We start from the raw sequence: 25,661 nt of genomic DNA, 5'->3' as shown, positions 1-25,661 counted from the left end.
AAAAATAATTTTTAAATAATAAAAAAAATTATTAATATATATTTCAGTATAAAAAATTATTTAAAAAATAATAACAATCATATTTTAAAAAAATACCCAGAACAAAACCGCCAAAAGAAACAGCAATTAAAACTCATGCCGGCAAGACATAACACGTTGCGCAATCCTGTAATGATTGAGGGTCGGGTTTGAAGGAACATCTCATTTCTGGAAAGATCCTGATATAGTAATTTTCTAAGCATAAGGAGTACCTGACTTGACTAGTCCATGCGGTGTTTCAGGATCCATCCAGATCTCAATAATATGGGGCCCTTTCTTAATTTTGCTTTTTCTTATCAAATCAGAAGGGTATCGAAATGATCAATTTAAAAAGAAAAAAGTTTGATCAACAAATTATATATATATATATATTAAGAGATCCTGGAGTTTATGTTCTTTTTTTTTTTTTTTACTTCCATTACTAATCTTGAAGAAATAAATATGACTAATTTTACTTGAAAAACTTTTAAATAGATTTTTTGTTTCCTGGGAGTAAAGAATGGATTTAAAATCTTCTTGATTCTATACCATATTATGTGATGATCCTTCTATATATATATATATAAAAAGTGAAATGGACTAACCGAAAAATAGTGTTTCGTGAGTATAATATATTATTCATAACCTTTGTTTTTTTTTGTTAATTAGATTATTGACTTCTACTGTGCTATTTAGTTGGATCAATTTTTTATTGACATAAAATAAAAATATCTAAGCTTTGTTAGCATGTGTTTCTAATTAAAAATAATTATTAACTAAAAACATGGTGCTTTTTAGATGATATTTTTTAAAAAATATTAATACGATGATTTATTTAATGATATTTTTTAAAAAAAATATTGAGAAATTAATTTAATTTAATTAAAAACAAATCTTTAAAAATAAGCTAAATCCAGTAAATAACAACAAATAAGAGTTAAACTCTCGAATTAACAACCCGTTAAATCCTAGACATACGATTAATCAAAAAGATTAATTTAATATTGAAGGATGAATCAATTTAATGTTAAATAATAAAATTATAAAAATATCAATTTTAAAAACTTGATAAAGTAAGAATATAGCAATTGAAAGGTTGAGGATAAAACTTAATATACAAATATAATGAAGGGGGATGAGATCGTAAAAAAAATCAATTTTAAAAAATATCTCAATTAAAATAAATAGAAATAAGAAAAATAAGGATTAAATATAAAATAAAAAAATTTGATAAATGATGAAGTTAAAAAATAAATTCAATTATATTAATTTGTTCAATCAAAAAGAAAAGTAATTAAAATAACATGAATTAAATAAAAAATAATAATTAAAATAATATGAATCAAATTTTAAGGAAAAACAAATTGAAGGGCTGTTGTGAAATGTTGTAAGCACATATATAAAAATCACGGGAAAAAAAAAAGAAAGGGGATAAGAAAGCCGACAAGAAAGCTCATTTTTATCATTTGTGAACCATTGCAACAGTCATTCGAAGTCGAAGGGGTTTACTAGTATATTTTATGAATGTAACATCAATTTTTTTTTTATATTTTTTTAATTTAATATAGTAAAAATTTATAAAAATATGAAGGATACCTTGAACAATTTTAGAATAACAGATGCAACTCATGAAATGATTATTTTAACCTTCATGAATAATAGTTCAATGAAGGGTAAAAACATAATCTTACTAGTCACTGCTTTTCCCACCATCTTTAGGCTTTTGTCATGAACGATTTATGGGAGATTTGGTGTGCGTGTGAAAGAATGCGATGATCATGCTCCCACTCTACATCCTTGGGTATGGGTTCCATACGGTAAAAAGAACATGTTGATATGGTAAAGTTATTTTATTATATATTGATATTGACACAAATGGCACAAGGGAGCTACAGAAGCACAAAGTAATCACAGTTTAATAAAATATTAATATTAGCACAATCTAATTATAGTCAATGTTCGATCATTGTTTCCATTCTCTAATTTTCTTCAATTTGTAATTTTTGTTTCACTGTTATTTTCATGCTTTGTCAACATTAAAGAACGGCTATGAATTAGGCACCACTAATCTGGTCGCTTAAAGTTGTCAAACCAAATCCACTAATTATATACTGATATTTCTTTCCAAGAAAAAAACATACCCTCATAGTGGCAGTTATTAAACCAGACAAATTAAGAACATAGATTAAAAAATGTAAGAAGTCCCATACAATATAGATATAAACTATCTATTTAACTCACACTTATTTGAATATTTTTTTTTTAAATATCAATATGCTAGCTTTTCTAACAGGTCTTATGACATAAAAAATCACAAATGCATATATTTAATTAAACAAATTAAAAATTATATGCATAACTGAAATAAATTATGAATTCTGTTTTCTAACAAATCAAAATTAACAAGTTAAATTCGTAATTTTTACCATGAGTTTAATTTTTTTAATATTAAAATATTAATATACTAGATTAACACAAATTTTACAATTTAACTCACAAAACATGTGATTGACATACTAGATTAACACAAGCTTTACAATTTAACTCACAAAACATGTGATCTAGATGATAGATTCAATTGAGTTTGAAATATTTTTTAGTTAATGATATGATAATAAAAAAATAAATACTTGAAAATAATTATTATAATTTAAATATCATAATATTTATTTGAAATTATAATAATTTTATAAAAAAATAAATTATAAAAATTAATTTAAAATTAATAAAATATTACTGGTTGAAATTAGAAGAGAAACCGATTCAAAATAAGTAAAATGTTGAAAAGGATATAACTAAAAAGAAAAAGTTTGGATGAAAGACTTTTTAAAAGCGAGTGAGAGAGAAAGAACGTTTGAAAAAACAAAAAAAAAAACAGTGAAACACCATAATCTTCGGCACTTCTTTCATGTAAAGGCAAATTTAATGCTCAATTCCATTTCATTACAAAGAAAGAGCACCCAAAAATGTAGTTTTCAATTAGATATGGATCGCTATCTGATCTGTTTTGAAAGCCACAGTTTGCAATGCCTCTATTATAAAAATATTTATTATTTTATTTATTTTAAATTAAATTTTTTTAATTTTTCAAATCATGTTCTAATATTAAAAATAATTTTTAAAAAATAAATAAATATTATTTAAATATATTTTTAATAAAAAATATTTTAAAATACAACCACGCCACAAACCTAAACATGTGAAAAATCAGTGTAGAGTAGCAGCCATTGTCAATCCCATAAAATTCTTTTGAGGCCCTCGTACGTTCCATTTTCTCAATTCGTTCAAACAGTAAAACAAGAGATATTATAATTAATTAAACTAGTGATCATTGATTATTTAGTTAAATAAAACGAAAACCATTCTACTCAAATTAGACGTCCAAAATAAAATTCGAGAATATATAAGTTTAAATTATAAGCTTGTAAAAGCATAATACATGGAAGACATTCTATCAACATAAATAATATATATATTTAAAGATTCTAGCATGTTATTTTAAAAAATACATATCAGACTTAAATTTGATATCAAAACAAAGTCTTGACATGCCTATTGATTTTATATTATATCTCTGTATTAATTAAAACAAAATTAGATAAATGTAATTACTTGTTGACATACTTTAAAACTAATCAATTTTGTTATTGTTAATTATTAATTATTCATTCTTAAAATTTTATTATTTATCACTTGATGGAAAATGATTTTTTTCGGTAAACCTTTTAAAGATTTTAATTTTATTTAGAAGATAAGATCCAAAGAATTAAGAGAATGACACTCAATTATTCATCTACAATAACTGCACCAGACTTTTGATTAGAAGGAAATTTAGAGAAAAAACAAATGTTTAAAAACCAAAAAAGCAATACTAATGAATTATGTGTAGAATAGTGTTAGATTATGTTAAAACAACGTAGAATTAACCACCCCAAACACTTCTCTTCAACCACTTTTTACAAAGAATTATAGGTACCAAAAGTTAATGGATTTAAGCTCTTCCTTTCATGGTCTCGGTAAACCAATGCACTGGAATAAATAATTGTTCATGGATTAAATACAAGTTCAATTTTCAGTTAGCAAAAAAATTATTTTTTGTAACCCAAATATTACTTCAAACCCAAACTCGAGTATAAATCACTAAGACCTAATACACATATATGTTTTAAATCAAAAACCCGCTTTACTTATGATATCTTTTTTCTAAAAGTTTGATTGTCATTTAAGTCTAATTTTTATTTTTTTATATGAAATAAAGTTTTTGTAAGAAGATTTGAGTTTTATCAAAACATATCAATCAATAATTTTTTAAAATTAATCTATCATTTACTTGTGATTTATTTAAAACATATTAGTATTTAATGTTAAAATTCTAACAAATCTTAACTCTAAAAGTGAATGGTTCCATTTTTAAATTTACCTTAATCACGTGCTTAAACAATTTTTTCAACACAAACAAAGCATAAATTAACAAGTTTGTCCAAGTCCTCATGCTACACTTGACATTTTTCTCCTCTTCCCTTGGCAACACCCATTTCTTTCGCGTCATGATTCTCAAGAGATCACATCCAAAATTAAACTTACAGCAATTAATTTGAATATCTAACATTCAAATATCAAGATGAATTGAAGAAAATTTAGAGACACGTTTCAAATTTTATAGCAAATCACGTCAACTTGGGGTGATTGGAACTACGGATAACATGAACAAGCCATGCTCGAGATTCAACTCCTTCCACATTTATCTTAGGCCCTTGTACCTTCCTAACCCAACAATACACCAACAACGATACGGCACCAAACCTTCTATCTACTTGCCCAATCCAAACGCGTAATTGTCCAAATTTATTTATGACCAAACTAATCACATCCATCAATCTAATTAATAAAAGCATGCTGAGCCGAATCACCACATCACAATGAACATAGATCATTAATTAAATCTAATGTCAAAACTATATGTTATCCAAATCAGCACTTCAGCCTACAAATTCTGCCACGTCAACTTTTAATCAAGACAAAGTTATTGGAGACAAAATATCATTTCAAGTCATTCAACTTTTTTTTTTTTTAAGCTAATGAGAACATGAACTGTGGGAAAGTCAACTGAGGCGGCTGTGAGAATTCTAAAAGCATCTGGTCCTGCACTGCACATTTTCCTAACTCGTGACTCATGAACACATGCAGGGCCTCATTCCTCCGTTTCCGACATCGTTGATTTTGTCTTCTAATAAATAGTTTTTTTTTTTAAATATAAGTTTTTTTAAATTATTTTAATATATATTTTAAAATAAATAAATATCATTTTAATATATTTTTTAATAAAAAATCTTAAAAAACAATTATGCCGCACTCAAACACTTTTTAAAGTTAAGAAAACACTTGAACAATGGTTAAAGGTCTTGATTTAATAAAATTTTTTTAATAATAAATAAAACAATTAACATAAAAAATTTAATAATAAATAAAACAATTAACATAAATCAAATTTGTCTTTAGTTATAAAAAAATCAAACACAAATAAAGAACTAAATATATGAACTATAATCTGCACTCCCTATCTCAATTATCACTGTGATTGTTATTATTATTGTGTCTTTTTTTTAATTTTTATTTTTTTACATATTATTATATTATTTGATTAATACAAAGAGTTAATCAGATAAAACTTTTAATTTTAAATTAACTTTTGTGATTATAATTAAAAATCAGTAAAACCAAACTAGAGCTAAGAACGCCACATGTATCGCTCGGATATTGTATTATTTTTAAATACAAGTATATTTTTAAAAAAAAATTATTACATTGTAACGACGTGTAATAAATTGAGATTATGTTTAGGAATATAATTCGATTACTTTTTAAAAATATTTTTTACTTGGAAATATATTAAGAGACTACTTTTTAAAAATATTTTTTACTTGAAAATGTATCAAAATAATATATTTTATTTAAAAAAAATTAATTTTAATATTAGAACATTAAAATAATTTTAAAATATAAAAAAAATATTAATTTAAAGTAGAAAAAATATATTTTTTAATTTTTTTTATAACACTTTTTTTAAAAAAATTAATAGAATTTAAATTTTTTTACAAAATTTAGTTAAAAAATACTGTATAAAAACTGTATTTTAAAATTAATTTTTTAATAAATCTCATAATATAAAGCTTAATTTTTTATTATTATCAAATATATTACCGTATTGTTTTGACTGCTAATGTAAGAAATCTTAAATTTTCCGGTTTAATTTGCTTGAGTTTGACGGCTGTAAAATTTTGTCCTCGTGATTTTATTCCACGATTAAGTAGAATTGAGTAGAGCTCTGAAGTCCGCCCCTCATACTCTTGCAAAAACCAGAGCCTTTAAATCTCTCTCAATGGTGGACCCCATTTACCATTTTAAAAATCAAGTTTCATCCAAACTCCTGTCACGCTCCCTTGTCACCGGTTCGTTAGGTCACCTTGTTTCGGAGTACTTACCGAACCAGTCATCTCAAGACCTTTCCACCTGCCCAACCGGTTCGTCTTTGCTCGGGAGGTTTTTTGCTACGCAGGAGCGCTTCACCCATGACGCGACAGAGTTTGCTGAAAAAAATACCGATATAAATTTAATTAAATAATTTATTTAAAAAAAAACCTTTTGTTGGAGGAAAAAGGATTTTGTTTTTTTTGTAAAAAAATAAAAGATTATTATAAAATATGTTTAGTTGATTTGAATGCACCTCACAACAAATAACGATCTCGAGATAAAATTTTATCATTATTGTTTATAAATCAGATTAGGTTTTGTGCATAATAGGATAGGTTTTTTTTAAAAAAATTAATTTTTAATATTAGCATTTAAAAATACTATGAAAATATAAAAAAATTAATTTAAAATAAAAAAATAAATAAATTTAAATTTTCTTACAAACGTTTTTTAAACTAAAAAACAGAGAGAAGCAGTCTTCTGCAACCGGACATGAGTTGCTTCTTTTTCAAATGATGTTATTTAAGCAACATTAGCCAATGGAATTGTGCCAAGTCAACCGGTTGCATTTCTGGTCTAACAAGAACTTACTCCACTTGATATTTATCTATAAAAACTTTAACTTTTATGTGGGGTGAATTTAGGTTGAATTTCCAATGACATTTGAGCCCAGACTAGGGTTAATTGGCTAAATACTTCAAAATTATTACAAAGGAGAGAGGACTTAGTTGCTTTTTTCAATTCAGCCAGGATATAATTTAAATGTACGGCAGATTTATAAAAAGATAAAGTGGAATGCAGAGCACCATGGTCTCCAGACCCGATTCATTCTGGTGTTTTTTTAATTAAAAAATTAAAACAATGTTATTCTAATTAAAAAAATCTATTAGCTAGGATATTTTATTTTTCTCTTATCTAAACTTGTTTAAATTTAATATTATAGTAATAGTTGTTTTGGTATTTTTCATTTAAAAATATATTAATAATATATTTTTTATTTTTTAAAATTTATTTTTAATGTTACTATCAAAATTATTTAAAATATTTTAAAAATATTTTTTAAATGCTAAAACAAACCCATTCTTAATTGAAATTTTTTAGATTAATTTTTTTATGAAAAAAAAAAAACTCTCTTCAACCCTGTATTCCAGGCCAATCCACTAGTTCGTTTTCAACCAGTTCCTATACTCTCTGCCTTTGTCTATTTTTTTTTTTTAATACCCACCATTTGATTTTATTACAAGCTATTATTCGATAGGAGATTTTTCAAAAGATAGAAAAACCCAAAAATAAATATATTTTTTCTTTTTTTTTTTAATCGATGAAAGACAACAGAGAGAGATGGAAGAAGATGAAAATTCTCTCTTTATCTCACTCCCTCACTCAGAAACTCTCACTTTCTCCTACTCTAAAAGAGAAGCTTGTAACTTTAACCTTGTCAAGATAGTTTGTCTAGATCTGTCAATAAAAACCTGAGCTCTCACTTTCTTAGCTGGAACTAAACAAACTGGTAAGTGAGCTTCCCTCTTGCAACCTTAAAAAAAACATTAGTAGGGTACTTTGATCTCTTCCATGTCTGCTTCTCTATCTTTCCTTAACTGGGTTTCTGTTGTTTTTCCTTTTTATGTTTTTGTGTCTGTGTTTGGTTGAGCTTTGTTGTTTGGAAATAATAAGAGTTTTTCATTGATCACATGAAGGAAAGATCTTTTTGTCAAGTTTTGTATTTTTTTTTTTTTTTGGTTTATGTTTGTTTTGCTTGCTTTTTTTGGCTAAAAAAATTAGTGAAGGTACTTGCCTCTAAAAACCAGATCTTTTACTAGTTTCTGATCTGGTTAATTTTGTTTTTGCTTTGAAGGGTTTGATGAGAAATGGATATAGTCAGGTTGGAATATGTGTACTTAGTTTTCTAGATAGTGGTTTATATTTGTGCATGTATTGATTGTTCAGTTTGAGTATTTTGACTTTTTTTGATGTTGATCTTCTTTTGGGATGAGTTTTTTGGTTTTGTTTACTTTCCTATTTTCTCAATTTCTGTTTGGTTGCTGGGAAAACTCAGAAAATGAAGGTGTAAGGGAAAAGAACCAAAAGAATACAGAATTGTACATATCTAGTATGCTTAGTTCATTATGTATATTGCTTCAAATTGTATGGAGAGATGAAATAATCACGAATTGCTGTCTTTTTTCTTTTCTGTACACCATTCCTAGACCTTCACACTGTTAAAGAGTCCACAATCTTATCAAGATTGTAATGTTTTCATTTCAGTTGCTCTAATTGAGTAAATTATGATACTTTTTAACGAAGGAGTGATGAATTATAACGATGATAAAATATAAGCCTGCAACAGATGCGTTCCATTGTTTCATTGATGGAAATTATAGGCCAAGGATGATTGTCAAAGTAATTCATTTTGGGGATTTGCTTTCGTTACACTTCTTTTATTGGCCAATCCGAGAACAAGTAAAACCTTCCATACAAAATCTAAGAGTATGATCATGAATCCGAGTTTTTCTCCAATTGTTCCACTAAAGTGTCCTCAGTTGTGTCATTTAGTGCTTTTGATATTTCCTGAATCCTTTGCAAAAAGGAACTTTTATTATTAGCAAGGGGTAGATCACTTGGTACTGCCCGTTACAATGATTTTGTACTGATCTAGGGGCGGTTTTACCCCATTAACCCCATTAACCCCCGTATAAATATTTTAATAGCATCTCTTTGTATTGTGTTCCATGGATAGATGAAAAGTAGGTTGGTTAATTGCTCTTGTTGTTTGATTCAGTTGATCAACATGTTTTGTACTTGTATGAATGATAGTTTTTGGTGCTCTCTCTGGCCAATTATGTGATAACGGGGTACTGATTGTTTTTTCCTGCAGGTTGATGCAAATGGGCTTGGTTTTAAATTTCATTTGTTGTTTTAGTAAATGAAAGCATGTTCTGCCGGTTAGAGAGATTGAAGCTTGCAGTGACTCCTACACCACCTACAATTTATTTTGACAAAAGCAGACCCTCAAATATGGACATGAATCACTTAACTATCAAGACTGAAGATGCTTTTGCTAGCTTGCTTGAGCTTGCTGCTAACAATGATGTTGAGGGCTTTAAGAAATATATTGAGTGTGACCCTTCTTGTGTTGATGAAATTGGACTATGGTATGGACGGCAAAAGGGCTCTAAGCAGATGGTTAATGATCTTAGGACGCCACTGATGGTTGCTGCTACATATGGGAGCATTGATGTTATAAAGGTGATTCTTTCTCTATCTGATGTTGATGTCAATCGCTCTTGCGGTGCTGACAAGAGCACTGCCCTTCACTGTGCTGCATCAGGTGGGGCTGTGAATGCTGTTGATGTTGTGAACTTGCTTTTAGCAGCTGGTGCTGATTGTAATTTGGTAGATGCCAATGATCACCGTCCAATTGATGTTATTATTGTTCCACCAAAGCTCCAAGATGCTAGATCGATTCTAGAAGAGTTCCTTGCTGCTGATGGTTCTCTTGTTGAGCACAAGCACAATCTTAGGGTTTCCATAGCTACCACGAATTCAAATTCTCCACCTCTTTCACCTTCCCAGGAAAATGGGTCTCCACTGTCAGGTTCAGATTCCCCAATGAAATCAAAGCTATATGAAGCACCTGTTTCTTTTGTATCAGAGAAGAAAGAATATCCTGTTGATCCATCTCTCCCAGATATCAAGAATAGCATCTATTCAACTGATGAATTCCGAATGTATTCATTCAAGGTAAGGCCTTGTTCCCGTGCCTATTCCCATGACTGGACTGAGTGTCCATTTGTTCACCCAGGGGAAAATGCTCGAAGAAGGGATCCTAGGAAGTTTCATTATAGTTGTGTCCCGTGCCCTGATTTTCGGAAAGGGGCTTGTAGACGTGGAGATTTGTGTGAATATGCTCATGGGGTTTTTGAGTGCTGGCTGCACCCTGCTCAATACAGAACCCGGCTGTGCAAAGATGGCACAAATTGTGCAAGGAGAGTTTGCTTTTTTGCCCACACTGTTGAGGAGCTCCGCCCATTATATGTATCCACTGGTTCTGCTGTTCCCTCTCCTCGCTCGGGTACATCAGGTGCTGCTGCCATGGATTTTGCTTCTGCCATGAACCTCTTGCCAGGATCCCCTTCAGCTGCATCCATTATGTCTCCATCATCGTTCACTCCACCCATGTCTCCTTCTGGCAACGGCATGTCGCATTCTTCTTTGGCCTGGCCCCAACCAAATGTCCCAGCCTTGCTTCTCCCTGGAAGCAATATGCAGTCTAGTCGCTTGAGATCTTCTCTTAATGCGAGAGACATTCCAGCAGATTACAGCTTCCTTCCAGAATTTGATGTGCAGCAACAGCAGCTCCTAAGTGAGTTATCCAGTCTCACCCAAACATCTTTGAGCAATAACTCATTGAATCGCTCTGGTCGATTGAAAACTTTAACTCCTTCAAATCTCGACGATTATTTTTCTGCTGAGAGCTCTTCTCCTCGGCATGCTGATCAGGCTTTGGCTTCAGCTGTTTTCTCCCCAACACACAACTCTGCATTTCTGAATCAGTTCCAGCAGCAGCAAAGCATGTTATCACCTATCAATACAAATTTCTCTCCCAAGAATGTTGATCATCCTCTATTGCAGGCTTCATTTGCATCAGGCAGGATGTCTCCCCGGAGTGTGGAATCTATTTCGCCAATGAGCTCTCGAGCGTCTATGTTAGCTCAACGAGAGAAGCAGCTACAGCAGTTGCGTAGCCTCAGCTCCAGGGAGCTAGGCTCCAATGCTGCTGCTATTGTTGGCTCCCCAGTTAACACTTGGTCAAAATGGGGTTCCTCAAATGGGAAACCAGACTGGACTGTTAGTACGGATGAGCTGGGAAAGCTCCGGAGATCAAATTCTTTTGAGCTTGGTAATGGAGATGAGCCTGATCTATCATGGGTTCAATCACTTGTCAAGGAATCTCCAACTGAGATGAAAGAAAAGTTAACAATGCCTGTTTCTGGAAGTGTCGCAGCAAGTGCATCATCAAGCGAGAGTTCAAATCTGAACTCCCAAATTGAACCTATTGACCTTGACCATGTAGTCGGGTCATGGGTTGACCTATTGCAGATTGATCAGCTTGTGGCTCAGCAAAACTGAAATAAGTTTTAGTGAGCCCTGAGGCAGCAACAACAGTCAAGATTTTGGTAAATAATTTCAAGTTTTTTTTTTAATGATTTTGTTGGTTGCAGCAACTAATGGTAACAGTAACTAAAAGGAAGGGGAAAGGGAGGAAGAAAGTCACTTGAAAAAAAGGGAAAATTCATTTTCATGATTTAATTATTACATCAGAAGTTAGAAAAGGGTGAAGATAACTCCTGGGTTATGAAAAATGATTATGCCCAGGTTAGGTGTATTTTTTATTCCAATATTTTCAAATATTTTAGAATTCTATTATTGTCATTTATAAACCTTTTTTACAATGATGAGCAACATGTTACGTTGTAACTGTATTGTAAGGTTTGTTTTATATGTATCTCTTATAGTCACCATGACCTTCACAAAATCAGTAGCGGGGCATGAAACTAATGGAAGGGCATTTCAAAGGTTATGCTGTGCTTGGATCTGCAATATATCTTTGATGTAAACATGGATTTCTAATCATTCTGGTGCAAGTAGTTTTGAAACAATAAGATTACCAGAAAGTGAAGGTACAATGATCTTGATGCAACTATTTAGGCTTTGTTATCTCTAACTTTAGGTCCCCATGGCTGTTTCTTTCCTCGTCTTATTACTTTTTTATTATCTCTCCTTTAGTGGGTTGTGTGGGAATGGAATTGGAACCTGTGCTGTGGATTCCAAATCCAGCAAGTGGGACTTGAGAAATGTGGGGAATGTGGATAGATTCTTCAGCCTTTTTTTGAGAGATTAGATGCTAGGTTTCCATCTTTTTATGCCTAGCTTAATATACTAAGATGGTGTCCCAATCTTGTTTGATGTGACCACATGTGAGGGATTTAGCTTTTGCTTTTGTACTTCTTAAGGTAGAGAGCTATTGTGTGGTGAATCAATGAAAATTGGGGATAAAGAAGTTATCCACAACTTTGTTTAACATGACTCGGTTCATGCATGCAAGTTCCTTTTGTGTTACATTACTGTTTGTTTTGGTTCCTTGATATGTTAAATTATGTTGTGTCTTTGTATGTTCTCAGTTTGGTGGATGAAAAATCAATATGGAATGGATGGCATTTCCCTTTCACCAAGTGCTTTATGATGAGAAAAGTAGAAAGGGGTGGTGGAAAAACTAAAAAGTATAGTAAAATCCTCCTTTAGCTTTTCTTTTCTTTTGTTTCTTTTAACAGAAAACCAGTATGAATTAAGAGGTAAGGAAATCTCGAGGGAATGGTGCCTGGTTCCCCCCTTTCGGTGCCTATGTTTGATAAGTAATTTTTCATTGTCTTTTTCAAGTTTCATTAGCGAAGCTCAAAGGAAAAAAAACTGAAAATGGGACATTTTGGTGGACAAAATTATAAACGTAGTAGTTAAACCAGAAAGATGAAGAACACGCTGGCAATAGAGGATGGCTTCTTCATTAGAAAAAAATTAGCTAGGATCGCTCATGCATATATTTGTGGGGTTTGAGTTTGAGTTTGAGTTTGAGTTTATAATTGTATTCAATTTAATTTTTGATATTTATAAATTGTAAATTTAATTTATTCAAGTTGAGTTAGATAAATATATTGGTTAGAATAAATTTATTTATGCATATTAGAAATGAGTTTGAGTTTAATTTATATTGCTAGTTGTTATAGATTTGTATTTAGTTGTGGATCTACAACATGGATGGAATTGTAGGTATCATGACATCTCTATTGTTAGGTTTAATTTTCATACATTGCACATGTATTAAATTCTAGTTGCTCTCCTCTTCTTTCTATGAAAAAGATGATTTATTCTTTTTGTTACATTAAAGAAATTCAATAGAAAGCCAATTAACAAGAATTTTGAAGTTGAAATATTTTTAAATAAAATAAAAATAAAATTTCAATCCACAAACTATTTAATATAAAGATAAATAAAGTATATGATATACACAAGTTGGGTTGGATTGAACAAGTTTTAAAAATCTTGATTTGTAACTCAACCTGTAATATTTATTTTTTAATTTTTTTAATCTATTATCATTTATAATATTTATATTATTTAATTTTGACAAAAGTTGAATGAGATAGCACAAGTGTTACAAATAGACCAATTTTTTTTTTAACGTCCCTACTAATAACAAGGCTCCAAGTGTTCTCGATTCCAGCAATGCTTGATAATCAAACAATTTTTAGAGGTGCTGCATTAAAAATAAATAAATCAAATGCGAAACTTTGGAATAAACCTTAACATTTTTCAATAAATAATCAATTAAAACAAAACATGCTAATCCAGTATTTTTTAATAAGAGAAGAAAAAATTAAAAAAAAAATTCAATACATGAAAAGGTCAAAGCGATAAATATAGAAAGTAACAAATGAAATGAATTAATTTTGAATATGTTAGTGTAAAAATAAAATTTTAAGACTTAATATGTATGTTATTTTGTTGTGATCACCCAAGACATAGGGTATTCATGGGCCTGGGCTTGAAACAAAAGTATGGTATATGAATTTAGTTATTGGGCTTGATAGTATTAAAAATTTAGTGAAAAAATAATTTTTTTGAAATGAGAGATTCTCATAAATCAATAAATACATAAAATAAAGAATATATAGAGTAACTAGATGAAGAAAAATATATTAAATTTTAGAATTTATTTATTTATTTATTTTTATGATGATCTAAGATATTTATAAACCTAATGTTATAACTAATTGATAAAAATACTAATGTGCATTATCAGTTATAGTGTATGACATGTCACTGGTGACATACTTGGTGAACATTAGAGACGTCTGAATTGCATTAAAAAATAGTTTGTGTTTGCACCATTGATCATCGGTTAAAAAAATACGATGCTGCATAAAATTTTGTATTTACAAGGAATTTATAAGAAAATATATCAATTAATTATGAAATATATTACGCACGAAGAAGGTGCACGGTGCTGCGCTGCATTATGACTTCTCAAGACTTAAAAAAAAAAAACTGAGAGACTTGCTGAAGAAGAAGAAAAAGTGTGGCGCAGTACACCTTTAGGCTGCTAGCCAGCCCAAATGGTGTGACTTCATGCAGTCACTCCTCATGACTGCATTTTTTTTTTTCCAAAACATGCTATATCAGTAACAAAAGCGTGGATCATAACAATTTAGACAATTCACATTGTTCAATATATGGAATTTTATAGAATGTATATATCTGGAAAATATTATAAGATTAATTTAATGTTGTAATCTCTACATTATCCATTATATATTATCTTATATGTATAAATAGAAAGAACAGGCTAACTAGTAGGTTAAAACTCATATTTCTCTGCAACTTCCAAATATTGCTTTATATCTATAACTATTTTATGATTCCAATCAACAATCATACCCAGATTTGATTATCTAATAGTTTATAGCATTCTAGGTAGCATGTTCTAGTTAGCCACCAATACCTTGTAATACGAGAAGTCTTGGCTATGAGATACATGTCACTTATATGAGAAGTCTTAACTCATAATCCCTATTCACAGTAGCTTGGATATTTGTAACACTTACATTTATATCAACTTTCATAGTTCTCAATGTCATCTTAGCTATGAGATACATGTCATTTTGAAAGTTGCGATATAAAACAAGTGGCTTTCAACATATGTTTAACCCTTTTAATTTTAAAATCTTAAATGAATTCATATGATAGTATGACACAGTTCATATTTCATCACTTGATAAGCCTGATAAATTCATACAACACAAAGCACGGTCATTGCATGCATTTTGAGTATACCCAGTTACACACCCAGATTCAAGAGCGGGAATTGCCATGAATTGATTCAGTGGCTCAAATGAGTTGGTACCCTCATCTTTCTTTCTTAACTGGAGGATAGAATGCTTCAAATAACAAATCAAACAGCCACCATTAAATATCTGAAAAAGAAAAAGGAAGAATTGCAGTCGTCGACCTTTATCTCATATTAAGCACATTGCCAAAAGATCAAGAAGAACCAAGGTGGTGGAATATAAATCTCTACTTGTTCTTATTTTGTTTGTTTTTTCTTCTGTGGGAAACAGGACTGGGATGCGGATTTTAACCTACAGCGCCATGGCAAGGATTGTTTTCTTCATATTATCCACCGTGACGTTCCCCAATTTGACATCTCTCCAGAGAATATTATGTGCACGATCTGTTCTTTCAATGCTCTAAAATGTGCCAGGGCAGTGCTAGAAAGAGAGACGCGTTTTGCAGCTTTTATCGCTCCTTCAGGATGCTACTCGATGAACCCACTGCATCGTGCAGCTCGGAAGTTTTAACCCTGAAATGATTGACTTGTGTCTTTTCTATGGAGACAGCAGATGTGTTACCGATGACTAGCACAGTAAGATGCTTCTTCCACTCCATGTGCCGCTTCTTATGTGTAGTCCGGAAGGGCTAGGTTACTACAAATCATTGCATAGATGCTCTATTGTCTGGGAAGGGCTGCTTTGTTTCATAATTAGAGAAGATGAATTTTGGAGGATGAGAATGTGTTGGAGGAATTATGGAAGCTAATGCGCGAAAAAGAAAATATCAATGATGCCCAAAAATTGTATGACGAAATGTGATTTGTATTTATGGAATTATGGATAACATTATTGTGATTATAGATTATAAACGACGATTTATTATTTTAAGGCTTTTTAATCATTAAAATAAATATAATAGTAAACCTGTAAATAATAATAAAATTATTTTTTTTCTAGAAAATACTAAGTGTTAATGTGTGTATAAAACTTAAAAAATAAAATGTAATTTCTCAAATTACAACAAAATAAAAAACAAGATCAAACGTTAACATGTTTTTTTTTTTATTAATATGAATATCCAAATTAATTTATATATACCTCCATTAATTAATTTCATGATTAATTTCACGGTCTCAAATCTTAATAAGTTTTTTTATAATTACTCCAAGCAGGTATAGAAATAATCATTTCGTTATGGATTCCTGGCTGCGGCGACGAAAGATAGGAATCATTCGTTTTCGTACAAGTTTTCCATGTCCTAGTGCATGTTGACTCAGAAAAAAAAATTAAAATTGAAAGTTTAACTCGGGCGGAGTGATTTTTAGTTAAACTTAAGAAGCCATTAATATAACCAAATTGTTTCATCAGATCCAGTCAATATTTTCATAAAAAATTATAAAGAAATAATATAATTAGAATAAAAATAATTATTAAGTGATTCATGAGCTTAACAAATTTAATCCTTTTCTTGGATTTGATAAACATATCCTTATATGACAAAAATAATTACCTTGGATTGGATTTGACAACCATGTATTTGAGGTTTATGAGCGGTTGATGAAAATGCTTCTAGACAACTATTGTAGCCATTGCTATTTAAAAATAACTAGTTATTATTCTAAAAAATCAGTAAGAAGATATTTGAGATAATTCAATTTAATCTATTTTTTTGTTTGGTTATACTATAATCAGTCATGTACTTCAAATTTATATATTTAAAATAAATTTAATGAAACTGACTAAAAATTCTACAATTCAGTCACCAATAGTCAGCACAAGAGCATTTTCCATCTTCAAAACGATGGAACCGGTTGTTATCCCTCACAATGATTACTCTCCCAGAGAGTTTGGAAATAAACTTGATTGCATTATGACAATCACCGCAAACTCGCAAGTTCTTCATAATCCTGATTGGCCTGCCAAGTGGGATGGAAATGAGCCCAAATGCAATGGCCAGTCTTTCACTATGGTACCTAATGGTCTGGTTTTTCTCTTCACTACCCACCTCTCGCAGCACAAAACTTGTGTCTGCAACATAACCATCTCTCTCCATTTCCTCTCCCAACTCCTCCAATTTCTGGTAAATTTCTTTCATTCTGACATGAAACCTATCCCCTGCTGCAAATTTGTGAACTCTATTTCCCTCCTCAATCCAACTCAGTCCAGTTTCCTTCTTCACCCCTCGGTCCCTAAGCATCTTTCTAGCTTTGGCTGCATCCTCATACCTTCCAGCAGCTGCATAAGCATTTGATAACATCACATGCAAACCTGAACTTACAGCACCCAACTCAAAGACTTTATCAGCTGCAAAGGCTGCCAAGTCAGTGTTCCCATGAATGCGACACCCTGTTATGAAAGCTCCCCACACAGATTCTGTTGGTTCTGTAGGCATTCCCTTGATAACCGAAAGTGCTTCCTGCAATTTTCCAGCACGGCCAAGTAAGTCCACCATAGAAGCATAATGTTGGGTCCCTGGCTCAATCTCATACTTCTTCATGAGTGCAAAATATTTCTTTCCTTCTTCAACTAACCCTGCATGACTACAAGCGTAAAGCACACATAAAAAGGTAATAAAATTTGGTCTCATTCCAGCATTTTCCATCTTCTTAAACAAATCAAATGCTTCCTTCGTATGTGCATGTTGAGCACAAGCGATCAGCATAGCATTCCACATCCCAAGATTCTTAATAGGAAACTCATCAAAAACCCTGTAAGCTCCTTCAATAAGACCACACTTCGAATACAAGGAAATCAAAGAACTACCTACAAAACCCGACAAATCGTAACTCGTTTTGAAACACAACCCATGTATTTGCTTCCCAAGTTCAAGCAATGTAGCACTACCACACACCCTAATTACACTTGAAAGCGTAAAATCATTCACATCTAAACCTTCTAATAAAGCCTCTTTAAACAATCTCATAGCCTCCTCATGTTCACCCAATTGAGTATACCCATAAATCATTCCACTCCAAGAAACCACATTCCTCTGCGGCATTTCATCAAACACATTCCTCGCGTCCCTAATATCCCCACACTTAGCATACATATCAACCAAAGAACTCCCAACAAACACATCAACATCATACCCAGTTTTAATAACCAGACAATGCACAGATTTCCCAACATCACATCTCCCCAAAATCGCACACGCTTTAGTAGCACTGGGAAAGATATGATCATCAGGGCATAGATTTTCGCCAATCATCCGACAAAAGTACTGAATGGCAAGCGCTGGTTCCTCATTCTGTGCAAATGAGGATATAACAGAGCTCCAAGTAGTCGATGATTTCCTTTCACTCTCTTCGAAAACTTGGCGGGAAAGAAGGGGCAGCTGTGTCTTCGAATAAAAGTTGATAAGGTAATGGCAAACGAGAGGGATTACTTGTAGGCCAGATTTTATTATATGGGCATGAATTTGTTGGCCCTTTAAAAGAGACCTTGAGCGTGTTTGTGACAAAAGGAGGTCACATATGTGCCCATACTTCTTTTCAGAACAAAATCGGTTTGGTGGATTTTGTGGGGTATTGGTGCCTTCTTGAGACAAAGATTGGGTTTTTATTATTGGATTTTGGTGCTGGGATTTTGTTAAGATATTTTGCAAGGGCACATACAGTGGTCTTTTAGGGCCATGCTGAAGCATCGGAAAGGGAGGGAGGGAGGGAGGGAGGGAGGAAGTGAGGGAGGGGGGAAGAGTCCGTTACTCTGCCCCTGGGTTTCAAACTTGGTTTTTGTAAGTTTATATGGTTGTCAGGTGCAGGTTGGCGGGAGAGAGGACAGCAACATGAAGGGAATGTGATGAGAGTCGGATCAGGGCTTCGATATTAATCTTGCCGATGTCCATTCTAATATGCGGTTTGGGCTGAAATTTAATTTTGTTTACTCCTCAAAATGTTACAGAGTCGAAAATGCATCCTCGTAACTTTGGACTTGAGCCTATCTTAGTCAATGCTTTCTTTTCCTATATAGTCAATTGGTAAACATGTTACTCCACGTATTAAAAAATAAATAAATTTTATTCCTTTTATTTTATTTTATATATGATCTCTATTCTAATCACATTTATTTTATTTCTTCTGATATCTGAAAATAAATAGATAGGTAGATAAATATTTTGAAAAAAATAGTTATAACATTAATTTTCTTATTTTTTGTAATTGTATATAAGAGGGATTGTCATCTAATTTACTTTTATTCTATTTTTAGAAATTAAATTCTATTTGAGATTTAATTTTTTTACATTTAAAATGATTTCAAACATTAAATTTCATTAAAATCCCTTAATTAAATTTAATTTAGAGGGTTACACTATTAATAAAATTATTTTGAAGATTTATGACATCATATTGAGAATTGAAGTCCATTGAATCTTTAGAAGCATGAACTGTGAATGAGATCGTGGTGGTGGTGAATAAATTTATACTTCTTTAATACTTTATTATATTAATCTAAGTGGAGTTATTTATTTCCAAATGTTCTCATTAAAGTTAATGGTATCAGATAAACTTTTACGAATTTGTCTATCTTGTTCACATAAGCATGATAGTGTTTTTATATTAAAAAAAATATATTATGGGTGATGGTATACAAATCTTAAGAAAATAAAGTTTAGATCACGGCCCAAAAAACAACACCCTCGTCTCTTGGGCTCTAGCTTGAAAGGCTACAGCCAGCCTGGCCCGAATAGATCCCCCTCCCTCTTTTGACACCATGTTTAAGAGCATTAAGATGCTTAAGTGGTAAATTAATAAAATAGTATTTTAAATGGTATAATCATAAAAAATTTTATCATGGAAAAATTTATTTAAACCAATTATATTGGAGTAAAATAAATAAGTGTTTTTTTTTACATGAATATATTTAATTGAATTATTTTTTTATTAGTCTCATTTTATTAGTTTTAGTTTTTTTAAGAGATATGGATGAATAGTATTTATGAAAAATAAAAAATATTTTAGTATTTTGTTTAGTTTTTCTCGTCAAGTATAAAAACAAACAAAAAAAAACTAAAATATTATTATTATTTTATTTTTAACTATTCATTTAATTTATATGTTCGAGTTGCTCTAATACACGCACCAAATTTAAGGAATCAAAACATGGATATACGTGTGGCCAACCAACATGTTTTTTTATGTTTTTTATTGATGTATGTATGTGTGTATATATATATTATCAAAATTATAAAATTTTATTAAACATGTGTGTGTGTATAAATATTATCAAAATTATAAAATTTTATTAAATTTAATCAAATTAATTACCAGAGCCTTGCTTTTTTTAAAATACTTGCATTACCTTAATTTTTTCTTACAATGAAAAAATTGGGACTGGCCCACGGAGGACTTCTTATCTAGTACTTCCTCTTTCCAGTCCAGTCCAGCTTTGAGCAATAAACAATTTCACATAATGCAAGACATAACGAACCCAGACATCAGAGCTGCTTACTTCCAGGTTCTGTTTTCAGCTGTTTATACCATCTGAAGTCTGCTACCTTTCTCTCAAATCTCTTAGCCGAGGATCAGAGAGCGTATTAAACTAAGTCCCAAGACAGTTTTATTCAGTGTTCTCAACTTTTATTATATTTTGACATCAAATATCCACATAGAGCTCGTGTAGTTTTAGCATAGACCTCCAAGATTTGACTGATAGACATACCTATACAACTTCATATATGTGTATTACACGTATATGTGGCCTTTTGAGGATGTGGCTGCAATTTTATTTCCTATTGCCAGTTTTTCAAAATTACTTGAGTGTTAAGGATATTTCCAGCAATATGCACTCCATGTTGACAGGAGCTTATGGCATGCACTTTTAATCGCTGAAAAAAACTTGCTCTGCTGAAACTGAGGCAAGTTTATTGCTTGAAAAGAAACACATTCTTGGACTGTAAACAATGAATTCTGCAAGTTATCAGAAGATTCCATGTTTTTGTCCTTCAAATTTCCTCATAATTCAATCTTTTCCTTGTGCCAGATGGTGAGAAGCATTCCAAAACGGATTTCTTTTTGGTGTTACTTCTCCCTAAGAAATGTTGCAAAATAAGAGCAACCTAGCCCACCTCATGAACACGTCTAAAATACCAGCAAGGCAGTAAGATGGGAAGGGGGTATTTTTCAGGTGGTTCAATCCTTACCAGGTTTCGTATTAGAGGCCAAAGAAGTGGAGAGCCACCACACTTTTAACTGGGAGCGTGCTATTGGACAAAACTCTACAGGTCTGATCAGATATTTCCCAAGACAATTGCTCCCTTAAAAGTTGTCAGGATGAGCAAGTATCCCTCTCTCTCACACACAGCCAAGAATTATTTAACACGTTGGTCTGCTATTTGTGCCGCCGTTTGCCGCTATCATCTTCCTGGCTGCTGCTCAAAAAAGAAAGAAATTTTCCATGGCTACCACTTAGGGTTAGGAGTCCTCTCATGATAAGGCCAAGTTTATGCTGGAGCTAAACAAGTATCAAGTTACTTTGATTCAAATAACAACTTGTTTGGAAACAATTCTAAGTAATTTTATACTAAAATTGATTTCAATTAATTAAAAGATTAAACTGACTTGATTTTCTAATTGGATTCTTCTGTTTGAAATAAGTTTTAGAATTTTAAATTTATTAATTTCAGTCAACGAAAATACATCATTTATTCAAATTATATATAATTGTATCTAAATTTATCATTTTCTCAAATCTTAAATCTCTATATACCTTAGGTGATGCTCTCCATTTAGGGTGTTTGAGAGATCTTAAACTTATATATGTAGATGTTTTTTAAAAGTGATTTTAGTTTGATAAAACATTGAATTGATATTTTTTCAGTATTTTTTTATGATTTTAATATAATAATGTAAAAAAAAACTGAAAAACATTATTTTAATATATTTTTAAATAAAAAAATTATTTTAAAAAACACCCGTGACAGCAAACACCCCCGGACGCTACTTCTGTCTTGTTATTCAAACTTCATACAAACCATCATCTAATCTTCCACCTACTAAACCTCCAACCAACTTTTCATTATATTTTTTCGTTTATGAAAAGCTACCACTGCCTTTATCGTTAACAATAAGTCATTAATCTTGAGATTTTAAGCAAGACAAATCCAACCCAAAATCACGACTCCCACCAACAAAATCAGCTCAAAATTGATTCATTTCATCTATCTCTCTACCCCTCCGCTAGCGAATCATATAGCAATTTTCTTCGGCTTGTTTTAAGAGGTTGATGAGTTATATTATGAGTATACAGTAATGAATTTTGGAGATGAAATGCTGTTTTTGATACAAGATCATTCTTGAAGCAAAAAAAACATTTTACAAGAATATGAAGGAATGATTAATTAGAAAAAAATATTTTGCAATCCATTTTAAACCTAAAACACCATAGAATCATCATTAAATCAATCTCTCAAAACAGAACATCCTAAATTATCCAGAAATATTAAATTAAATAGTTAAAAATTTTCTCTTTTAATCTCGATCTATCTCTTCAAGCAATATGAAAATTAAAAATCATCATGATCGAACTTATTTTGTCAAATGAGATTTTTCTACATCAAATTTAATCATTTTGGCTGCTGCTCGCAATTAATAACTTTCTTTTTTTATTATTGTTTTTAGATGAGTTTCTCCCTTGTCTTTTTAACTTAGAAATTGAAATGCAACGAAAATAAACTTTTAGATTAGAATGAAAATTGTTACTTTTGGATTAGTCATATATTTTCTTTGTTTTTATATTTTAGCCGTCTCTCTTTTAATTTGATATATATAATATGATTTGAAGTCTAATTTAATCTAATTAGGTTATAGAAGAATGTAATTGAAAAAAAAATTAAAAAATTGAGGTGATTCACTCTTCATAAATTTTTTTAAAAAAATTGAGGTGATTCACTCTTCATAATAATAAAATAATAATAAACTGAACATATATTATTTAGTTTTTTTTGTTAACAAGGAGATGAATACCATGTGTTATTGTGTTTTTCATTTCTTGAAAAAAAAGGATAAAAACTGATTTTTTTAGTGTTTACAAGAGAAATGAGGAGATGATAATAAAGGTCAGATTAATAAATTTATGCTAAAGAGGTGTAAGGAAGCACAAAAGCAATTGAACTCTATTGAAAAAAAAAAAGGAGGACTTAATTAAGAAAAACAAATATTGTAGAATTGATAATTTTTTTGTTCTTATTAAAATAAATTTAATAAATTTATTTTCTTCTTCTTTTTTTAATTTTTAACAACACCCATATTGCTTATTGTATTTTATTCCATTGTGTATTTAATTATTTTTGAAGTTCCTCCTAGTGAGAAATGTGCTGGGGACACCTGTTTTATGGGTGCAAACTTGATTGCAGACACTTGAGAGTCAACCAGGCTGATCAGAAAAAAGCAACTCCAAATAGTCAACTGTTTAAGAGAGTAACATTTTATTTTCTCCTTATTAAAATGTTTTTTCTTTCTTTTGTTTGGAAGAGAAATATACTCATCCATGATTGAACGTCCCTCCTCCTGCATTCATGTCAAGGAACCCCATGTTTTGAGCCATCATCTGTTTCTTAATATATTAATTTTTGTTTAAAGAAATATTAAATTAATAATTTTGATGTCCCAACATGAAGAACAAAAAAATATATTTTAATATATTTTTAATTAAAAAATACTTTTACAAAAACACTCTAAACCACATTATTAAATAATATATAATTACTTTAAACCACATTATTAAATAATATATAATTTGATGTACCAACATAAAGAATAAAAAAAATATTTTAATATATTTTTAATTAAAAAATACTTTTAAAACACTTTAAACCACATTATTAAATAATATATAATTTGACAATACCTCCCAATAATAATAGTAATATTTAATAGAGATCATATTTTTTAGGAAAAAACATGGAGAATTACAAGAAAGTTAAAATAAATTAGAACAGTATAAGAGGTACAATTCATGATTTTTTTTTTATAACCTAGATATTTGGGTAAAATTACGAATACCACAATTAATTCATAAATTTATTAAATATTTTGAAAATTCAATAAATAAATAAAGGATCACGGATTGCCAAACATACATACAAAGATTTAAACTTAAAATGTTTAGGATGGCTAGGCCGGAAACCCCTTGGATGCCATGAATTATTTTTCTTTGCTTTAGATGTTAAATTTTATCTTTATAATTGGAGGTACAAGTATTTCCCTTTCTCTCACTTCATTTTGTCTCAAAATACATCTTAAATCATCTTTATTTCTCTTCACCGATCATTAATAATAATTTAATTATTTTATTTTTTATTTTCACTGATTTTTAACTCTTCAATTTATTAACACACAAAACATCCTTAAATATCAATATTTACATCCTCAAAAACTGCTCTTATTTTCACAACCCCAGTAATGATTCACCTTTTATTTTTTAATCCCGTACCCTTAACGACCATGTAAGCCTCCAGTGACCATCATATGAGCAACCAAAGACTCGAACTTGAGACCACAGAGGGAGCAAACCCCTTGATTCCAAATCCTTATCATTTGACCACCACCTAAATAGTTAAAACTGCTCTTATTTTTTTTAATTAAAAATTTTTTTTAAAAAAAAAACTGCTCTTGTTTTCACAACCCCAGTAATGGTTCACCTTTTATTTTTTAATCCCGTACCCAATTTCACCTAAAGTTCAATATTCCAATGCTCCTGTGACAACAAAAACTACTGGCTCCGCCTTAGCCCCGCCCCCAGGAAACTAACCCTTCCAATGGGCACGAAGAAGTTGTACGTACAACTTATCTAGTTAAGAAACTTGTCACGGCGGCTACTTGTGTTTCTTTATAGTTTCATCACTTGGCATCAATATAAACGTATTCTCTCTGGGATAGAGAGCGATATCACATTGTCTCCTAGCTGAAAAAGTCAAATGTCATTTAATATTTAAATGCATAAACCTTATCGTAAACCTTAAAGCATAAAGTTCCCTTTCATTTACAATTTTATTTCATCGAAGGAATTTTTTCTGTCGGGCTCGATTGTGGGATTTAATTTTCCTTGTAAATTAATATGGTCTCTCTTCTCTCCCTCACACACACACGTCTATATATATATATATATATATATATATATAATTCAGTTATTGACATCTTGATGACAATTGTTGTCACACTATCCTGCAAATAAATTCAATTTTTATAAAGATATTTTGAGCATTCGTCCTAGCATTGTTAATTGAGCCAAGCATAACATGTATATATGTCAGTGTGCGAGTAAAATATTCATAGTTCATGCAACATGTAA

At 30.7% G+C, this 25,661-nt stretch overlaps 2 protein-coding genes across 2 annotated transcripts; one reads left to right on the top strand and one right to left on the bottom strand.

The window, feature by feature from the left end:
- Window positions 1-7,795: 7,795 nt before the first annotated feature.
- LOC105131835 (zinc finger CCCH domain-containing protein 30-like) lies at window positions 7,796-12,561 on the top strand. Its single transcript, XM_011035008.1, has 2 exons — window positions 7,796-7,999; window positions 9,365-12,561. The coding sequence occupies exon 2, from the start codon at window positions 9,421-9,423 to the stop codon at window positions 11,617-11,619; it is 2,199 nt and encodes a 732-aa protein (XP_011033310.1). The 5' UTR covers window positions 7,796-7,999; window positions 9,365-9,420; the 3' UTR covers window positions 11,620-12,561.
- Window positions 12,562-17,126: 4,565 nt separating this feature from the next.
- Window positions 17,127-19,040, bottom strand: MEF1 (mitochondrial RNAediting factor 1). The gene has a single exon (XM_011035007.1). It carries the CDS (start codon window positions 19,015-19,017, stop codon window positions 17,134-17,136), a length of 1,884 nt encoding a protein of 627 aa, XP_011033309.1. The 5' UTR covers window positions 19,018-19,040; the 3' UTR covers window positions 17,127-17,133.
- Between the last annotated feature and the right edge of the window lie 6,621 nt (window positions 19,041-25,661).

Source organism: Populus euphratica, unplaced genomic scaffold, assembly GCF_000495115.2.
Source record: "Populus euphratica unplaced genomic scaffold, PopEup_1.0 scaffold101.1, whole genome shotgun sequence".
Lineage (NCBI taxonomy): Eukaryota > Viridiplantae > Streptophyta > Magnoliopsida > Malpighiales > Salicaceae > Populus > Populus euphratica.
Note: the sequence above shows the minus strand (reverse complement) of the source record. Positions and strands in the feature narration are given on the sequence as shown.